Below are 20,205 nucleotides of genomic sequence, written 5' to 3' on the forward strand. Positions count from 1 at the left end.
ATACTCCCCATTTATCAGGGAGGCTGCAGAGAGGCTCTCCACTCCCAGAACCTCCTTCCTTTTCTTTCTTGTAAAATTTAAGGCCAGAGTAGCCGAAATGTTTGCATAGTTGAGTTTGAGGATTTTTCCAGTACAACTATTTTAACGTTCAATTTGAATTTACTTTAAATTCACTTAGAATTCTAACTCGAGTATAAAAAAAAAATTCCTGCAACTTGTTCTAGTAAGATGATGGAGTTGGCGATATGTAGATAACCTTAAAAGGTGCATTATGTCTTTATTTTTTGGACCTGGTATACCCTGAAGCCTTTTTTTTTATTTAAATTGGAAATTTTCTTCATCTTTTTAATTGTTGGATCTGTTATGTTTTGTAAATCTTACATAAAGAATGTAATATCAAATCTACTGTTGTTTCAGAGATTATAATCAAAGACAGATTTTATTGTTATGTTTATATTCATCTCTTCTTGAGTTGAGTCCAAGCACTTCCCTTCGGATTTCTATTCCTAGTTTATGCCACCTCAGTTTTCCTCTGCGCCTGGTTTTTGATAATAAAGAATAAAAAGCTAAATAAATAAAAATCGGACCTTTTGTTGCGTTGGTTTGTTAGGAATCTTGACGTAGGAAAAGCCCTCTCCACATCCGGTTGGATCTGCCACTCCTGTTACTTCAAGTAGACACTTCCCTTTCATAGCAGCGATAAAGGCTCGAGTAGTGTTCCATGGAGCTGTACGCACCTAGGAGAGAAAGCAACGTTGAAAAATATTTGCAAAATGAAAGCTAATGTGGGGGGGAGAGGAGAGTTCTTACTTTCCACTCCTTACCTCATCATCAATCTTCATCTGGAAGTCTTCCTCATTTTCTTCATCAGGAGCAAAAAAAGATTTCTCCCCGTAGCCGGCATCCTAGAATAGAAACAAATTATGGCGTGCTCCCAAAGCAAAAGCAGACAGTGAAAAGACATGCTTAGTTCGAAGGACACTTGCCTTGAGTCTCTGTTCTGCTGCAATCATGCTGTAATATGCGCAGCACTGCTCTGGAGATACCATCGCACGAATCTCCTCTTCAGTTGGCAATCGGAAATCTGGCTTCAACACCCACCAATTAGAGTCCATTCCTAGGTGGCACGGAACCGAGAGAAATGTCAGAAACTATCAGGTGATGGAACCATGTTGTTCAATGGTTGATACCAAAAGTCCACCTAAAACAGACTTGTGATCCTTGAGTTCTCTTACCTGTTCTTTTGAAATCAGCACAAAGCTTAAGTCTTTTTCTGATGCTACTCTCAGAATGGGATGGGAAGGCCTTCTTGATGTCTTCCATACGTATCCTACGAGGACGGTCTTTACTTTTCCAAAACAGGCGGTAAATAAACACCTAAAATAGGTTTAATTTCAGAGATTAATAAAGGCCAGATCTAATGTGCCTAAAACTCCCCAATGATGCAGTAATTTTTGCCAAAATTACTCAGCATTCCATATGTTGACTAGGAAGCTCTGTGATTTACCTGCAGGAAGTCCCGTATGTGGGTATTTGCACGTTTTGAGTTAGGACCCGGTACTTCAAACAGAGGACACTGCTGCCCGACCACAAAAATGTCTACCAGGTCCCGAATATAATAGCCCTGTCGAGTACGGATAATCAGGAAGTCCGTATCGGGCACCTTGTGCAAGTAGATTGGAGACCTGAAGAGATTGTTTTCAAAGGCCTGTGGAGATAAAAGGCACGTGTGTTAAACAAAACCTGGAAACATGTCCACTTAAATAACTTCCTGAAATTGAATGACCAAAATATGGTGCCAGTAACTTTACAGGCTCATTCCGATCCATTTCTGATTATACATAGGTCGTTCCCAGTCATTTTAATGCTAAATTATTCTGCTGAAAGCGGTGTTGCTTTTTTAAATTTATTTTTTGGCATTTATATAGTGCCAACCTACTCTGCAGCGTTTTACAATATTTGTAAAAGGGGAAAATGAAACAATAAATGTTACAGGAACAATAGGTTGACGAGGACACTGCTCAAATGAGCTTACAGTCTAGAGTAGGTGGGGTATAAAAACACAATACTTCAATAGAAATATCTACTGGGGAAAAAATAATATAAAATGCTACTAATTATCTGCTCACCTGCAGTAACTGTCCTGGATGTAGGGATCCCAAGAAGGGAGAGGTGTGACAGTAAACAGTCTCGCCATACTTGCAGTCTGGTGCTCCAGGATCTTTCCCCGGTTTCTAAAAACAAAGCAATGATTTGTTAAACCAATATGGGAAAGTGCATTTGTTCTTTTTTTTCCCCCTGCAGCAGCTCTGTTAAATTCCTGGAATTCATAGGACGAGGAAATAGAATTGCTCACCCTTTTGTAATAATTCTTTATCTTGGTTGCCATGCCAACTTGCATCATTAAGGGGGGATTCTCTTCACTGTATTCTGCTAGTATAAGATCACCGTCTTTGCCTGTAAGATCTTGTGAAGTGCGCATAAAAAACATCTCGCCTCCACCAGAGGCCTGACGTTCCTGCTCTCTCATCTAGTTAAAAACACAAAACAAAATGCTGAGAAAGTAAAAACTTAGTTCTTGCTGAACATATAAGAAACTGTACCAGAATGACCAAATCCCTTCTGTATTGCAACACTTTGGGATAGTAATAGAAAAGTAAAACTCACCTTCGCCTTCTTTTTTATATGTTTTAAGAGAGGCTGAACAGAGTGAGATCCTGGCTGCGACAGAGCTCCAAACGAATACTTTTTTAAAGGAGGCCGATGGAATTGTCTTAGCTTCATTGGCCCCATGTGAGTTTGGAAGAAAGGCTGTCTGAGCTCCACAGCTGGAATAGAGTGCTGTCAAATGCAAGGATAGAAACTGGTCACAATTCAAACTATCACATCAGACATTTATACACACAATAGTAATAAGGTCAAAAAACAACTATCATCATCAAGCAGCCTATACAGTACAATCCACACACACACGAAAATAGAAGTGGAAGTTGCTCAGAGCTCTGTGCCTGGTGCAGGCGCATAGACAGCTTGGCTTCTGCAAATGAAGGAGGCTGACATGAATGCCATGAATAGGCATTGCATGTAAAGGAAGGGGGGCTGGGTGGAGGATAAGAAGAAAATAAATGTATGTTAATTAGTATCATAGTTAGCACAATAATACAATAAGTGGAGTTTACCTTTAATAAGATTACTTGTTATAAGGAAGGATGTTTGAGTTTAAGCTTTACAATTCGGTTAATCTGAACAGTGTATTCCTGAATCCAAATGAAACAGAAACAACACACAACACCAAAAACAAAGACAAAAAAACATACACAGTAAGAGAAAGAGACCCTGGAATTCCCAATGGCTAGTGCAAGCTGGAATTTTAGCATACTTTACGCATTGAAGTTGATGATTAGTATATCAGACTCATCCCACTTCTAAAAGATATAAAATACATTCCAGAACTAAAATGCCAGATTCCATCCACACAACACCACGTGGTTTTTATGAGGAAATTATCCTCAAATGGTTATATTTAGTACATTTCATATGGCAATTACAGGATGCACCAATTTTAGGGCTGGTTACCTGGATGATATTTCCTCCAAACGTTCCTCTCAATCCTTGCTGTTTGGGATAATAAAACTCATCGTTGGATAAATTCCAGGGGTCCTTAACTTCTGGCTGTGACATATTCTAAAAAAAAAGAAAAACACAATTAATAATAAACAACCATTAAGGAGCAGAACTAGATATAAAAAAAAATATATTGTAAATGGCTAAAAACAAAGCTGTTTAGACTCATTTGTAGAGATGATGTTATGCCTGGTTTAACGCAAAACATTATTTCAAATGACACGCATTATGTAATTAACTTATACATCAATAGCACAACAATCAGATTACCACCTAGCTTAAAGGACCTCAGTGAAGTGGTTTGGGTGCCATGCCCCTGCCATTTTACACCCGCAGCTGAAAGCGTTGCAGTTTACAATGCAGGGTTAAAACGCCTCTTGTGGCTGTCACACAAGTGCAGAGTAAATAAAATCAGTCGTTTAGATCCTGCAAAAGCATTTTTGTTTTGGGGATACGGCAATGTTTAACATTGCAGGACTAAGTACACCTTTGGCGGTTGTCTTCCTGACAGCCACTAAAAGGTGCATCTGCTCCTACAACAGGAGTCAGACGCTGTTCTGTGATGTTCTACATCCTCACACATTGCATGAGGATGTCAAAGTCGTGAAGCACTTAAATGGAAGAGTGCGGTATAGGTTAGGCTACAATCAGTTTATTTGTAAGTTTTTCTTTTTTGATTAAAGCAATGCTTAGACGAAAAATGTCAGCAACACTATGAAAGCGTAGATAGCACAATCATTTCCTGGCTTGATGAAAGCTCACTGCAATTCATTTGCAAGTAGAGCTTTGCCAAAAATCCCAAAACTTTGGAATTATCATTTTTTTTTTCATTATTATTTGTAAACAGTGTTCAGACATTTTTTTTCGTGATTTCAATTTTTATTTAATATTTAACATATACATATTTTATATATATATATATATATATATATATATATATATATACACACACACACACACACACATACATACAAACACAACTGTACAGTTTATATAAATGCAAATGGAATTGTCAAAATCAAAGAGCAAGAGAGTGGCGTTTTATTGTGGCCAGCATAAGGCACACCTGTGCAATAATCATGCTGTCTAATCTGTGAGGTGGATGGATTATCTCGGCAAAGGAGAAGTGCTCACTAACACAGATTGAGACAGATTTGTGAACAATATTTGAGAGAAATCGGCCTTTTGTGTACATAGAAAAAGTCTTAGATCTTTGAGTTTAGCTCATAAAAAATGGGGGCAAAACTAAAGTGTTTATAATTTTGTTCAGTGTATATAATGCATTAAAAAAAGAACGGGTGGAATTTAGCCTGAAGTGTCCGCTTAACAGTCATTCTAAGGGCCTAGGATTTATTTGAAGGCATAGAAGCCACGTATCTCACCTGCTGTGGTTCTTCCTTTATAACGCCAGTTTTTCCTAACAATATACGACTTTTCTTTAATGAGGATTCTTTCTTGCTTTCCTTAGATGGAGAATTTGATGTTGTTTCTTCTTTTTCATCCGGGATTTCTGTTAATAATAGTACATTAAATTTTGATTCATTTATGATAAACTACATCACAACTTCGGTGCAGCAGATCTTTATGGTTGGTCACCTCTAAAACTGTTGCTCATGAATACTATCTGTCAATATCTTCCAAACACTACACCATTTGCTAAATTCAGGGAGAATTTAGCTCATCATTTCATCTGTCCATACCAAAAAAAAAAATTTCGGCCAAGAGATTTAAAGAGGCAGGAGGTTCCATTTCATAAATATTACGTACAGTTACCTAGATTATCCACCTCTGACAGCTACAAGACCATCCCAAACCGATTAGGGCTGTCTCACTTCGGTCTATGGTCCATGAAACAAGACCAGCAGACATTTATGGGATAAGTAGTAAACACCACAGCCAGGAGCAGTTTCCCTTATCACACAGGATGAGAGGAACTGGCCAGGAAACTCATAGTACCGGGACTGCTATAGATTTACAAACAGCACAGTTCACAGTTTTGTGCATCACAGCTGTGTGCTGTGATTATCAGTCACGGTTCACAGCTCTGCTCTCTCTCTGGAGAGGAGAGAGAGTTTAGCTAAAGCCACATACATAACTTGGACAAAATTGACAAGTGTGTTCTGGCTGCCTGATTGACAACTCAGGTGGGCTGGGTTACAGATGCTGCAATTTTAAGCCGCTCTCAGAGTGGAGAACGGACTGTCACATTTGCTTAGAGTGACCCTTTGACAAGCAAAGCTGGTAGAAGTACATGTATTTTCTATGCAACATTGCCATGAAGCATTACAAAGAAGTCGCATTACTGGAGAGTCAGAATGAAGAGAAGTTGTAGAAGAGGAAGTGTAAAAAAAAAAAATACACAAACCCAAAATAATGTTTTCATCATTGGGGTCTAGAGTTAACACAGGAGGTTCCAGGATCATGTCCATTGCTTGGTCGTCCCAGATGATATAATCTTCCCATCGCCCATAGACCAATTCTTCATTATCAATGGGGAAAATGGAAAACCACGGCCGGCCGTCTTCTACAGATGCTGCAACAGAACAGAACATACCACAGGTGTTAAATGTAAAGAAAAAAAACTGAGTCGATATGGCAAGGAACTGAAGATACAATCTACACGTTTAAACAGGTGCTGTGTTAGAGCAGCTACTAAATGAACAGACCCACAATTCATGATGATTCGCCGGCCAATGAATCTTGGCTTGGACTTCTTGATAAATCTGAAAGGACTTTCGCAGTAGATTAAAAGGAGATGATGATATGTAGAACACATACAGTTTAAGAAAAAAATGCTACGAGATAAAAGCACAATCTCCTTTTATGTCGATCAATGGCGTCCCTGGCCTCTGCTCACTGCCTCCAGTACACCTGTGAAACTTGCAGATAGAATGTCAAGTTGACACAGAGGTAACTACTCTACCTCTAAGCCAAGAAGAAATAAGCTAAACAATGGAGAGGGCGAAAAGTGGATTTAAATATAATGTTTTAAAAATAAGTGCTTGACTTCCGGTTTAAGCCTACCCTGCTGCTCTGGAGGGTGTTTTTCTTTCCCTTTAGGGGGGATCAGTACACCCGGCAGATTTGGTTTTTGCACGAGAGGTGTCTGCAGGTTTAACAAAGATCCACTTCGATTCAGCCCTGGCAAGAAAAAAATAAAATAAAGTAACACGCGAGCATTGATAAAAGATAGAACTTTTGATAAAAGAAAGAGATACTTCACCAATCAATATTTAAAAAAAAAAAAAATGTATTATTGGTGGCTTGCCTTGCTGTGCATTGTAAGCGGTGGCATTTCTGGTCATGCTGGAAGGAAGCCATCCAGCTAAGCTGGCCCTCTGCGTTTTAGTCACTTTGTGCTTCACATCTTCCCCATTCCAGATGACGTCATCTTCCCATTGCAGCTGTGTCACCATGAGGAAGTGTTCATCCTGAAACTGGTTGTCTACTGCTGGGGTGTCTTCTGCTGTTTCTGTCTTCTGTGGGAAAAGATTGAAAGTAATATTAATGAATAATCACATCAGGAACACCAGGAGTGAGGAGTCTGTCAATCTGGCATTGGATTGCACGTAACTTTCAAAGTATTTTTAACCCCTTAAGGACCAAACTTCTGGAATAAAAGGGAATAATGACATGTCACACATGTCATGTGTCCTTAAGGGGTTAAAGTGATTTATTTGGGGGGGGGCGGAGGGGAGATCTAGTAATCTAAAATGGTAACTTTTTTTTTTTTTAAGTAAACCTTTAAAAACCTGAAAGGGACAGATGCTTCACTGTCAGAATAAAAAAAAAAAATCTGTTTAGTAGACATATCCCAAATGAAAACATGCATTAATTTAATTATACAATTTATCATTGAGGTAGATCTAAAAAAGCTTGGAAAAGCTGCAGATTTCTTGTGTGCAGCCTTTACAAGGCTTATCCTTCTAACCCAGCCTATACTTTCTGTGGCTGTCCAATCACAGGCTTGGCAATGTAGCTGAATGAGTAGTCTTAGCAAGGCAGGTGCTCTGGGCAATTGCTGCCCCTTGAGTTTAGATCCAATCAGCTAAACAATCAGGAAGTAACAACCTATTGTGTGCTTCATTTGACGCTTTGTAAAATGAAAAAAAAAAAAAAAAAAAGACACACTCTTCACACATCTAGAACCTCAGCAAGCTAATGTGCTTTAGGGGTCCATACCTGCTTTAAACCTTACATTTGGTGACACACTGTGGTACAATGTGATAGTAAAATATTACCACAACAAATCTAGGTGAATGGAGTGGCTTTGGTGTATAGGTCATGCCCCTGCAGTCCAACTGCTCAAATATCTGCCATTTAGAAGTTGGCTTACTTTGTTTATGCAGTCCTAGCCACACCAACCCTGCATGTGATCTATAGTAGATACAAAGGTAGCTAGCGTTACATCCGTCTAATGGGTCTCCTTGATTAAGACAGACCTGTTGCAAGTTATAAAACCTCAAAAGAGAGAACTTTATACACAAGACTAAATGCCAACTTACTTTTTCCTCAATCTCCTCCTCAACCTTCATTTCATCATCATCATCACCATCATCACCCGTCTCCTTTAACTTAAATCCATAGTCAAATCCACTTCCATCTTCTGGGACTCCAAGCATATCATACCACAACTGCGCTGGCCCATACCGCCACTCCGCAACTTTGGGTTTGGTGTCCGCCACTTTATCGGTGTCACCAGTGGACTGCGAGAATTTGGACTCTACTGGAGCCATCATGGTAATCTGTTAAACACACACACAAAAAAAAAACATTGGAGATTGCAGAAGACATGTGACATGGAATGTGTCCCTGAGCAAAGGAACTGGATCCACACTGAATGCTTTGATTTCTCAGTAAGAACAAAATAAGTTTAAGAATATTGTGAATTCAAACCTCATCATCAGACAGGCACTGCTCTGGGGGAGGTGGAGGAGCGTATTCACTTTCCCAACAAGTTTTTTTTTCCGGCACAGCTTCTGGCTCTTCACCCTCTTTAGCTTGTATGTCCTGCGTCATTTCTCTATGTTTTTTCCTCCGTTTCCTCCGAGCACTGCGCCACACGGACAGGACATTCTTTCCAGGTCCAAAAAGCCGAAGGAATCGCAAGACCTGTGGAAGCAAAAATAACCTGACTGGTCATCTGAAAACGAAGGCGCTAATCTATGAACAGAAAAGGGGAACCTAGAACCGCTCTCTCTAAACTTTTTATTTCTATACAGGCACTGGCAATGCCTAGATTGATGATCAACCTTCCAGTTTATTATAATCCTCAGACTGTTGTCTACCATACAATATAAGGCAACGGGGTGTTAAGGACATAATGCATGACGTAGACACAAAGGAGTTGTGAGCATCCTCAAAAGAAGTGATCAGAAATCCTCACATACAGCAAAAGGGACAAATTACCAACTGAGGTCTAGTTCCTTCCTCCCCATACAAGTGAAAAGTGGTGAAGACAAAGCTGCAGTAGACATCAAACAGTTGAATACCTTGCCAGGCCTGAACTCTGGGAAAAGCTGTGTAACGCTGGGCAGTTCTTTGGTGGCGTCCCTCTGCATAATGCCAGCAAGGGGCAATGTCAACTTTCTCTCCTTTCCCTCATCTTGTCCTCTATCTTGTGGACCTATTTCAGATTCAGAATCTGAGGAACTGCTGAAATCTACCTTATCCATAGCAGCAGATGATGGTGCAATAATGGAAGGGAGAATAATCCCATCTCCTTCCTCTGGAGCTGGAAGAAGAAAAAAAACAAAAACAAAGAAAGTTTCATTATTGTTTCAGAAAAGATGATTAGTATGCGAATCACAGAAATTCAACTATTTATTTCCCATCCACAAAATCTTTGTCTATTTTCCTCCTCTGGGATTGGAACAACATAAACAGCTTTTCAATATTCTATTATAGAAATACATTTTGTAAGAAGTGTGACTTGAACGTGACTGCATCCAATAAAACCAAATGTGAGCTGGATCGGATTATAACGAACAGAGTCACCAATGGAGCATTCTTAAAAGGCAGCCACGGTTATCTATAGACCAAGCCCTCGAGCAGATTTTAAAAGGGATGGGAATCACCGGACTAGAACATTTTACTTACGAGTCCCAGGATTCAAAAATGGGAAGTGCCTCTGCAGTAATCTGGAGTCATGGATTGCCACACAATACAGAAGAACTGTTATGGCCACTTGCAAAACTGACAGGTTCCCCCCCCCCCCCCCCCCCGTTACTTTCAATGGAAAATTTTATAGCTTCAACTGTGTTCTGTTTGTTATCAAACTGGCTTGACGCCCAGCTTTGTAAGTAAAATGTTTAGACTATAGACACCATTTTGTTTTGCTACGCCAGGTCAAGTTCCTTGTCATGACCTTGTCTTTGTGCCAAGAAATCAAGACTTAAGGTTAATTAATTTGTGTGTTGATTGACCGTGGTTTACCCCTAAGTAAATTGCAGTTACCTGTTTTAATGTATTGTGTTATTTTTAGTATTGCTATCTAAAAATCTATATAAAACACCAATTATTAGTTTGTTGAACACAAAAATGGGAGAGCATGTTTTTGCAGCTGCATTAACACAATAATGAGAGATTAACTTGCAACGATCAGGAGGGTATTCATTTTGTTACTTGTATTGCAAGAACATACATTTAACTTTATTTACTCTGCCTTAATTATTATGGATTATTAAGTTTTTATACACTGTATATATTTATTTATATCAAATCAAATATTTGAAAGACAAAAATATAAATAGAGAAACATAACTATCTATATAAAATTGTTGCTAAGATACTTGTAAAGTCAGTGCTGATAAATTATAAGCAATTAAGATGTTATAAAAGTAATAGGATACCATTTGAGGTTACAGAGCTAATCATTAAACCGTTGAATCATAAGTGGAGGTATGGGAATTTTTAGAGGTATGGAGCAAACGTACACCTTATCAGTTTTTAAAAAGAGCATGTACTGTTACGTTCACCTTGTTTACGTGAATTTTTTTTTTTTTTTTTAGATTAACTTGAAATTTGGTCTACAATAATGATAAAGAGACGATAAGTCCTGGCAGTCTCGTAATGAGAATAAAGAAAGACTTCAATTTCAGATAAATTAAACGATTCATTAAAAATGTGGGGTTCAAAAACCCCAAAACAAGCTGTGATTAAGATCTCACTCAGATTTTCACAAAAAATGTGCAGTGGGTTAACTGACCAGGGCTTAAGATTTCCACTCATCCACTACTGAATGTATATTTAGACCTGAGTAAGAGTCCCATGGACCAATTCCATTTCTATTCTCAGAGACCCAGAACGTAAAATAATTCATTGTGATAGGAGCTCCCATTTAAAATGGTCCTTAAAGTAGTAGACAGCAGCATGTTTCTCTGCACCATCGCCCGGATTCATATTAAAGCACAAATATAACAGAAGCGCTAAATATTAAAGCACCACTATAGGCACCCAGACCAATGAAATGGTCTGGGTGCCAGGTCCCCCAGGTTTTAACCCTGCAGCTGTAAACATAGCAGTTTCAGAGAAACTGCTATGTTTACATAGCAGGGTTAATCCAGCCTCTAGTGGCTGTCTTCCTGAGAGCCGCTTCCCCGACGCTCAATGCGAAAAATCGCATTGAGCATGCAGAACGTCCATAGGAAAGCATTAAGTAATGCTTTCCCATGGGCATTTTTAATGCGCGTGCGGCTCTGGACGCGCATGTGCATTCGGCTCCACTCGGGAGCTGACGTCGGAGAGGGAGGAGAGGTCACCGGTGCTGGATAAAGGTCAGTGGTTAAAACCCCTGCAGCCCAGCGGGAGGGGGGGGGACCTAAGGATTATAAAGTGTCAGGAAAACGAGTTTGTTTTCCTGACACTATAGTGGTCCTTTAAGATTTAACAAGGTAGGGTGGGTGCTAAGGCTCTTACACGGGGCCAATGTGGAATATACTGCGGTACTAGAACATACCACTAGAATAGTTCATTTTGTTGCTTCTTTGTATTTCTATTTCGTTCGGGCTATTAGCACTTGTTTTGTGCTCACTGAGAAATGATATTGCTCTGTCAGTTTTATATTGACTATGACGGGATTTATTGTGCAGTAATACATAAAGAATAAAAAATGGGGTCAGAAGTGGATACAATTTGATATAAAGAAGATGATTTACCAGTTGAGGAGAAACCAGCAAATGTTCACTAAAAACCGTGACATTTCAAATTACTTTTGGTTTCTAAATAGTCTTTATCAAAAATGGGAAAAAAAAGTCATTATTTATCATGAGCATGTATTGGGAAACTGAGTTTATGGTTAACAGTGAACCGTGGTGTTCTCATGCACACCATCACACAGAGCTTTCTTCTGCGAATTGTTGTGAATGCGAACGGAGCTAAACCCCTTTTTACCGGTAGATGTTGCACCTTTGTCTTCGTCCTTTTTCCCAGTTACTGGAGGAGGTGGAGGCGGTGGCATCAATTTGGAATCAATATCTTCACAGTCAGCGTCATAATCATCGTCGTCATCATCATCTACACCAAAAACAAAGGCATGGTGAACAACAAGAACCGAGAAAAGTATTATTCACTGCCAGCATAATTGGTGAAAACACTTCCATGTTTTAAACCCAATCCAGCTTCCATAAAAAGGGAAAATATAACGAAGTGGAATGTAAGTCAAGGAATGTGGCTATTTTTAGTTTTATCGTCTCAGGAAGTCTGGTGAGGGCTGCCTTTAGATTAATATCAGCAATAAAATATCTGGACACAGACCAGGATTTAAATCCCAACACAATCAGCCAATTACAAATCAGTTTAAAACTTCAAATAGACCATGTTAATTCCATTAAAAAACACAAACAAAAATACAAACGTAAGAAAACTTAATATAACAAAATGCTGGGTAGTGTCATCTTCTCTGTAAAGTTTGATACAAATAGTCTTGCTTTAAAGGGACACTATAGCCACCCAGACCACTTCAGCTCAATGAAGTGGTCTGGGTGCCAGGTCCCTCAGGTTTTAACCCTTCAGATGTAAACATAGCAGTTTCAGAGCGTCCATAAGTGAGCATTGAGAAATGCTTTCCTACGGACTCTTTGAATGCGCGCACTGCACTTGCCGCGCATGCACATTCCGCTCCACTCGGGAGCTGACATCGGCGGGGGAGGGGAGGTCACCAGTGCCGAGGGAGACCGGTGCTGGATTAAGGTAAGCTGCTGAAGGGTGAGGGTCCCCCAAGGATTATATGGTGTCAGGAAAACCGCTTTGTTTTCCTGACACTATAGTGATCCTTTAAGGATGTTTTTCCTTCAATGGTTTATTATATGTACCTGCTCGGCGATTAAGGTGCAATGTCCCCATGGCTTGTTTGTATCTGCGCGACTCATCCTCAGCAACCTCATTAATATCAGAGTAATCAACTGCGTCATCGGTACTTTTGACCCAGCCTACATTGGGAGAGAAGAAAATCAAAGAAGTCATCAGGATACAGTGCTACTATGATGAAAAGCTATACTATTTTGTGGGGTGGGGAAGGGTGTTTATAACTGTTCTGGTGGCTTAACCCCTTAAGGACCAAGGTTTTTTTGCCATGCATTCATTCCATCACAACTTCCCCAGTTTCTATTTAAGTGCACCCATAAATATTACATATACTTTTTTTAAAGAAGAAATGGGGCCTTTTTTTCTGATACCCTATATACATCAATAACACAATATTAAATGGGAAGAAAGTATAAAGAAAGCGTGCGTGGGGGGTAAATAAAAATAAACAAGACGGCAAGGAGTGAAATTATGGTCTTGAAGCTAAAACTTTGCAATATTTGACATGCTGAGATTACAATTTAAATAGTAGTCTCAGAATGCAAAATCGCTACACAAAAGTAAAGATTGGTAGAAACTACATTCCCCAGGCTGTCACTAAGATCATTTTGACACTTTTCATTTAACCATTTTATCAGAAACCTAGGTCTATTTTATAGTGGTTTCTTTTTTTCACATGTTTCATTTTTGGAGAATTCAAAGACCACGCATGTCCCACTACTGCAAACACATACATATTTATATTCTGCTACTGTTCTCGAATACAATTATACCCCACATGTATACCTTTTCCCCTAAACCTGCCTGTAATCCAATCCTTAATAAAATCCCTAATCCAACCCATCTTCCCCCAATCCAACCATAATCTGACCCATAATCATATCTATAATCTCAGTCCTAATACCACCTCCCAAGGAAGTCCCTCTGCTGATGTCAGTACTGACATCAGCAGAGAGATTTTCTCTCACGCTGAACAGAGAGCTCTGTGAGCCGCGGTAGTTAAAGGGATTTAAAGAGCTATGAGCAGGGCTCAGTTTGAGCACTGGTCATTTCTCTCCTGTCAGTCTGTGATAAACTTCTCCCCACCCTATCACTGCTGTCTAAATTAATACAGATAGGGTAGTGAAATTGTCATGATCTTGGAGGCAGCTGAAGAGCCAAGCTTTGAGTGGTTTTACAAAAATTAGGGCTCTAATTTTATGTAGGCATACATCCGTTCTGTTGCGTTTCATACCATCCTCATCCAGGCTGACTCCTTCAGTCTCTGCTGCTTCATCTACACTGGATGTGATCTCTGTAATCAGATTGCCAAGTCCTAGGGCACCCAACCCGGCCAGATGTTTCTTTGATTCCTGACAGACAGAATAATGAAGAATAGTTAGCATGAAAAACAAAATATCAAAAACATTACAATATGCCATCATTTTCTGTCATAAAAAACTTTCAAAATGGAAAAAAGTTTTGGAAGTGACATGTCATTAGTTTTAATTTCCTTGTTTACAGTGACTTAAGAAATTACTATATAATAAGTCATGCTGCATTAGGCCCTCCACATGGAAAGCATTGCTGCAATGATTTCTTATGGGGATTTAAATGACACTGGATGTCCTAACGCAGAACGTGAGGACGTCCAGCATCAGTTAGGCCACCAAAAGACACCTAACAAGCAGGAAGTGCCTCTAGTGGCTGTCTGATTGACAGTCACTAGAGGCAGTCTTAGTCCTGCAAAGTAATCATTGCCGTTTCTCGAAAAACTAGAATGATTTCCATTGCAGACCTAAGTGTGACAGGGACAGTGCACCCAGACTACTTCAATGAGATGAAGTGGTCTGGCTGCCTATAGGGGTCCCTTCAAGGCCCACTGCAAGCACCATAACACTATAGTGTTTTGCAGTGATTATGGTGCTTACTCCAGCCCGTATGTTGTTCCACCGTAATCTTACAAACCATATAGCCCAGTATGACATGTAGCTGCTTGCTGTCTTTTCTAGGAGGAGAAGCCAGATGCTGATATGGGTGTTTGTGTATGAACCGAGAGCACCAGCTGAGCTCACTGAGACAATGAATGAATACATGTTTGGAACATAGGGACAACCAGCTTCCACATCTTGAAAAAGCCAGAAGCAGCATGGTGCACGGTGAGACTCAGGTAAGTTTCAAACTGTGCTAAAACAGTTTGACAGATTATGATGTGATGGTGACAGAGCACTCCTGGCTGCAGTGGTGATGGTGGCACTAAAACCACTGCAGCTCATAGTAATGATTATGAAGCAAGGAGTCTGTGGGTGTCATTCCCCAGTTTGTGTCAAACCAGTTTGGAGCAATTTGGTATCTTGTTCCACTTTAAGTAGCAATGAAAGGATGAAAGAGGGTTAACTCTGTTGGAGTTACTAACAGAGCCAACGCAGAAGCTTCTGTTAACTCCAATGTATTAAAAAAACACAAACATGTACTCCTGACACTGCAGTCACGTCTGTGTCTTAAAGTGGACTCACTATTTTTTCTTAAACCACCAATACTTGAAAATACTTTGTTCTTATTCATTTTTTTATTTTCTAGAAATATACTTTTATACTGATTTTATATATTCTGTAATAAAATGCCTTTATTTTACACAATCCACTGTATCCAGCACCAGTGATTCCAGGGAAGGGGCAGTGTCACCCCACAAACTGACACTGGGCCTACATACTTAGAGCCAGTTACTAAAAGGCTCTAAACAAGGTGAGCACTTTAACTTATTATCTAAATATATGGAGACATTACAAAGGATGCTACACTTAGTTCGATAATTCTGTGTCTTTTATATACGCTGTGGAAAGGAAAATACACACTTTACCTTGGAGAGAGGGGTCGTGTGGTCTACCTTTAAAGACACAGACGTGCGGAAGTTTAGAGCCTAATTTACTTGAAAAGGCTCTAGAAAATGTGAGTTTAGACATATCTGTTACTCACTTAAGTCTTCACTACAGTATTTAATATACTACACAATTATCTGTATATATTTCTGTTTTCTTTTGTATGTACACTACATTGGAGAATACAGAGGATAATTGTCTTGGAATCACAGGTAATTCACTGTGTTCTCACACTCAATACAGCGCTGCACTCTTAAAGATAGAAGACCCAAGGGGTGGCAACACCCATTGGGCCTGAAGTCTTTTTTCTGTATCTTGGTGATTATCTTTGTATGGTGGGTTGTGAGGAGTACCCATAGAGTGTATACAGCAGCTATAATTCACTGTTCACAATAACTATTCAGCGCCACATATTCCACACCTATTGTAAATATATTCAATATTTTGTAATGTGCTATACATTCATGCACTACAAAAGAACTGTTACACAAATTTTTATCTGTAGGGTCTGCTCTTATACTATAAAGACCTACTCAGCAGTGGTTTATGGGATATATAGTTTATGCATCAGTTACACTCATCACATGAGCGAAACTGCTCTATAAACTGATAGGAGCTGTGGTATGGTATACACGCAGTCAATTTACACACAGCCTAGTTTACTAGTTAGTGAACTTGGCTGCATGTAGTTATTGGCAGCGCTGCAGGCAATGCATGCAGGGAGGATAGAGAGCCCAGTCTTACACACACAAAACCTGGACAAAATGTATAGTACTGCTCATTGAGAAGCATTGGAAAACCATGATCACAGCAGCTGATTGGCTCAATGAGAAGCCTATGATTGATCAATTCCCTGGCACAGACTTTCAGGAGGGGAGAGCAGTAGGTCTGCAGCTTTTACAAGTGTTTTTTCCCCCATATATTCATGTTTTTTGGAGGGGGAAATCTACTAAATAGTTGCAAAAATACTAATGGAGTCTTCTTTTAATAAATGAGCACCTAGATTGGTATCGGCTTCTCTTGTTTGAAAAGACTGGAAGCAGCCCAGGCACCTGCAGGAAACAGGTACTTGGAAAACTGTGCTCCAATTGTTAGACAGATAATACTGGGACAGCACCATGGCACTCCTGACACCATAACCACTACAGCGCACTATGGTGGGTATGATGCTTCAAGTGTTCCTTCAATGAATATTGAAAAGCGCTAAAGAATATGCTGGCGCTATATAAATACCAGTAATAATAATAACAACACGATCCTTTTACTTTTCTTGTGGACAGCTCACAGAAAAGTACATGTTCTTATACAATATCAGTATCGGAAATCTACTTACTTTCCATTTCAAATATAACCGAACCTGTAAATGCATGTAGCATTGTGACAATACTTCATACTTCAAACCGATTAAAGGACCACTTCAGCTTAATTAAGTGGTCTGGGTGCCAGGTCCATCTAGGATTAACCCTTTCTGCTGTAAACATAGCAGTTTCAGATAAACTGCTATGTTTACCTATGGGTTAATCCAGCCTCTAGTGGCTGTCTCATTGACAGCTGCTAGAGGCGCTTCCGCGCTTCTCACTGTGATTTTCACAGTGAGAAGACGCCAGCGTCCATAGGAAAGCATTAAGAATGCTTTCCTATGGACTGGCTGAATGCGCACGCGGCTCGTGCCGCGCATGCGCATTCAGGCGATGATGGGGAAAGGAGGAGGAGAGTCCTCAGCGCCGAGGGAGCCTGGCGCTGGAAAAAAGGTAAGGGATTAACCCCTTCCTCACCCTAGAGCCCGACGGGAGGGGGGCCCAAAGACCCTATAGAGCCAGGAAAACAAGTATGTTTTCCTGGCACTATAGTGGTCCTTTAACTTGTGTGTTGTGTGAAACAGTGGGTGTTTGTAGATAAATATGAACAGCAGAGTTGGCTGCTAGTTGCTTTATTATTACAGGGGTGGGGGGAGGAGGGGGAGAACCACACAACAACTCCAGTGCATCAAGTTTAATCCTTCACATTCATTTATTGCATAGCTGCAGCCCTGTTCTATCTACTTGTACTATATCAGTAATGGCTATCATTTAGCATTGCTGTTTAGGACTACAATTCCCATGATGCTTTGCCAGCCAAACTGGAAACTGTGGATAGCTGTTTAGGACTACAATTCCCATGATGCTTTGCCAGCCAAATTGGAAACTGTGGATAGCTGTTTAGGACTACAATTCCCATGATGCTTTGCCAGCCAAACTGGAAACTGTGGATAGCTGTTTAGGACTACAATTCCCATGATGCTTTGCCAGCCAAACTGGAAACTGTGGGTAGCTGTTTAGGACTACAATTCCCATGATGCTTTGCCAGCCAAACTGGAAACTGTGGGTAGCTGTTTAGGACTACAATTCCCATGATGCTTTGCCAGCCAAACTGGAAACAGTGGAATGGAAAAGGTCAGCAGTCACATCACTGCACTGCTATTCTGATTATATCCCTCCTGCCCCCTCTTCACATGTTATAAATATTAAATAAGAATAATATAGACTCCATGGCTATGGGTCCTGCCCTGTGTCTCCTGCAGAGCCAGCTCCCTAGATGATCCTTGGTTCACCTTATCCAGCACAGAATCATCCTCCAGCTGGCCATCTTCATTGATATTTCCGAAAAGGAATCCAGTGAGGGAGAAAGGGCGATCCTCATCACTCTCTGAGTCCGACATGGCGAACCGGAAGTAAACACTGGTACAACCGGAAGTGGGGCCAGAGCAAGACGCGAGCTACATGACGTGCAGCTACTTCCGTGCCGGGACGCACGTCGGGCTCTCGCCGCCATGTTGGTGTCCCTGCTTCTGGTTTCATACATAGTTCTCTTTTTAATTTATGAGTTTACTGAACACAACTGTCCAACAGTGGCCATAAAATCTCCCATGTGCTATTCATTAAATTGAGACGGCGAATTTCATTTAAGGCCAAACTAGCCCAACTGGACTCTAAAAATATCTAAGTCAACTATGATTTTTGTTTTGGCTGCTCTGCCCTTAAATTTGAAATTCCCCTTTCAATTCACTTGAAATTAATCATTTAAAATAGTACGTGTATACGTGGACCAGGTCAACTAACCATTTTATTCACCGCGGTGTACAAGGATTATAAAAGCCATTTTAATAAAACCGGAGTGACATAGGCGTCATGACAGTAGAGTTCCCACTTCAGTCATGTCATTCTGGCCATATAAATAAATTAAACGTCCTGTTACGAGTTGCATGAATTGTGCTGCCGGCTTGTATATAGAATTCACGTAACATAAGCCTACTTTGTGGAAAAAAATATTATTAAATGACTACAGTTCTTTTAGTAAAGATTTTGAGAGACTTCAGCAAAGTGCCGAACACCACGCGTTTCATAAAACTGCAATTTAGTTAATTTCCTGTGGACGTAGCTGATCTCTCCGGGAAGCCTTCACGTCAATGTGCCTATTGGAGTCGCGAACAACAACTATGGTTGCATTGATTTTTTTTTTTCACCAATACTTTGCTATTTAATAGCTCGTGTATATATGCAGCACCATAATAAAATAGACTTTGATTGGAGCAAAACTGTTCTGCAGCAAACCATAGAAAATGCATTACGATATATGATTTACTTAATGGAGTTGAACAGGTCATCATTAATGGGTCACTCTGTTCCCATTTCAATGTCATCTAAATTAAGGTTATGGGGGCTGGAGTCCCCATCGGACATTTTGCCTGACGGTATTAAACTTTTCGATTAGTTTAACACTCAAGTTGAGTCTCTGGGTGCCGGTCATGCTGCCTCCCCTTTCCTGTCCTCAGCTACTATAATAATAGCGAAGCTTTGGTTGGCAGTATGGTCATTTATTGGCCTGATAGGCTGCACAGCATGACATGACACAACTTTGGTGGTAAGCCATTCAAAAAACAGTTTGACACCTTAAGGTTAGAGGGTGCGATATTGAGAAGTACAGGTTGCAATGACTCCCAGCCTTAGTGATTGATTAACTCCTCTACCACTACTTGTGAGAGTGACCTTGGTCAGCTCTTGTTCTTAACATTTTAAATAGATCAAAATAATTTCACCCTTTCTTTGTGTTCTCGTGCGCAATGCAAATATTGACTCACATTTTCACTTATTTCTCTGTTTGCCCCTTAATGCCTGGAAACTATGTTGTTCCCTTTATTTAGTGCAGTTATGCATTTTATTTCCTGGTTAGTTTAACATGTTAGATAATACATTACATGTTGCGCAGGTAGTCATTAGCAGTTTGCCCTGCTGACTTTGGTTTTATATTTTAGAATTGCTTGTAATTTAGCCCAATTAAACTGTAAACACCATAACCACTGAATCTTAATGTGGTTGTTTTTGTCATAGATACCGTCCTTTTCCTCTGAGAAACTTCAATTATGATTTAATTCTTATTATTT

The 20,205-nt window shown here is 40.0% G+C and overlaps 1 protein-coding gene across 4 annotated transcripts in view; it reads right to left on the reverse strand.

Moving 5' to 3' along the window:
* TAF1 (TATA-box binding protein associated factor 1) overlaps positions 1-18,496 on the reverse strand; it is a 31,252-nt gene extending 12,756 nt beyond the window's left edge. For 2 of the 4 annotated variants that reach the window (XM_063432742.1, XM_063432741.1), the window contains exons 1-20: positions 18,376-18,496; positions 14,162-14,279; positions 12,936-13,052; positions 12,016-12,138; positions 9,117-9,358; positions 8,521-8,736; positions 8,130-8,369; positions 6,893-7,103; positions 6,649-6,765; positions 5,990-6,157; positions 5,007-5,134; positions 3,577-3,684; positions 2,668-2,841; positions 2,357-2,530; positions 2,130-2,234; positions 1,508-1,708; positions 1,236-1,377; positions 987-1,117; positions 825-905; positions 588-737 (exon numbers count right to left, since the gene is read on the reverse strand). In XM_063432742.1, coding sequence (XP_063288812.1) covers positions 588-737; positions 825-905; positions 987-1,117; positions 1,236-1,377; positions 1,508-1,708; positions 2,130-2,234; positions 2,357-2,530; positions 2,668-2,841; positions 3,577-3,684; positions 5,007-5,134; positions 5,990-6,157; positions 6,649-6,765; positions 6,893-7,103; positions 8,130-8,369; positions 8,521-8,736; positions 9,117-9,358; positions 12,016-12,138; positions 12,936-13,052; positions 14,162-14,279; positions 18,376-18,483 — 3,054 coding nt within the window. In that variant the 5' untranslated portion in view covers positions 18,484-18,496. The remainder of the gene's footprint in view (positions 1-587; positions 738-824; positions 906-986; positions 1,118-1,235; positions 1,378-1,507; positions 1,709-2,129; positions 2,235-2,356; positions 2,531-2,667; positions 2,842-3,576; positions 3,685-5,006; positions 5,135-5,989; positions 6,158-6,648; positions 6,766-6,892; positions 7,104-8,129; positions 8,370-8,520; positions 8,737-9,116; positions 9,359-12,015; positions 12,139-12,935; positions 13,053-14,161; positions 14,280-18,375) is intronic. The other 2 variants (XM_063432743.1, XM_063432745.1) reach the window with 2 other exon arrangements.
* Positions 18,497-20,205: the final 1,709 nt, after the last annotated feature.

Source organism: Pelobates fuscus, chromosome 9 (assembly GCF_036172605.1).
Source record: "Pelobates fuscus isolate aPelFus1 chromosome 9, aPelFus1.pri, whole genome shotgun sequence".
NCBI classification, from domain to species: domain Eukaryota; kingdom Metazoa; phylum Chordata; class Amphibia; order Anura; family Pelobatidae; genus Pelobates; species Pelobates fuscus.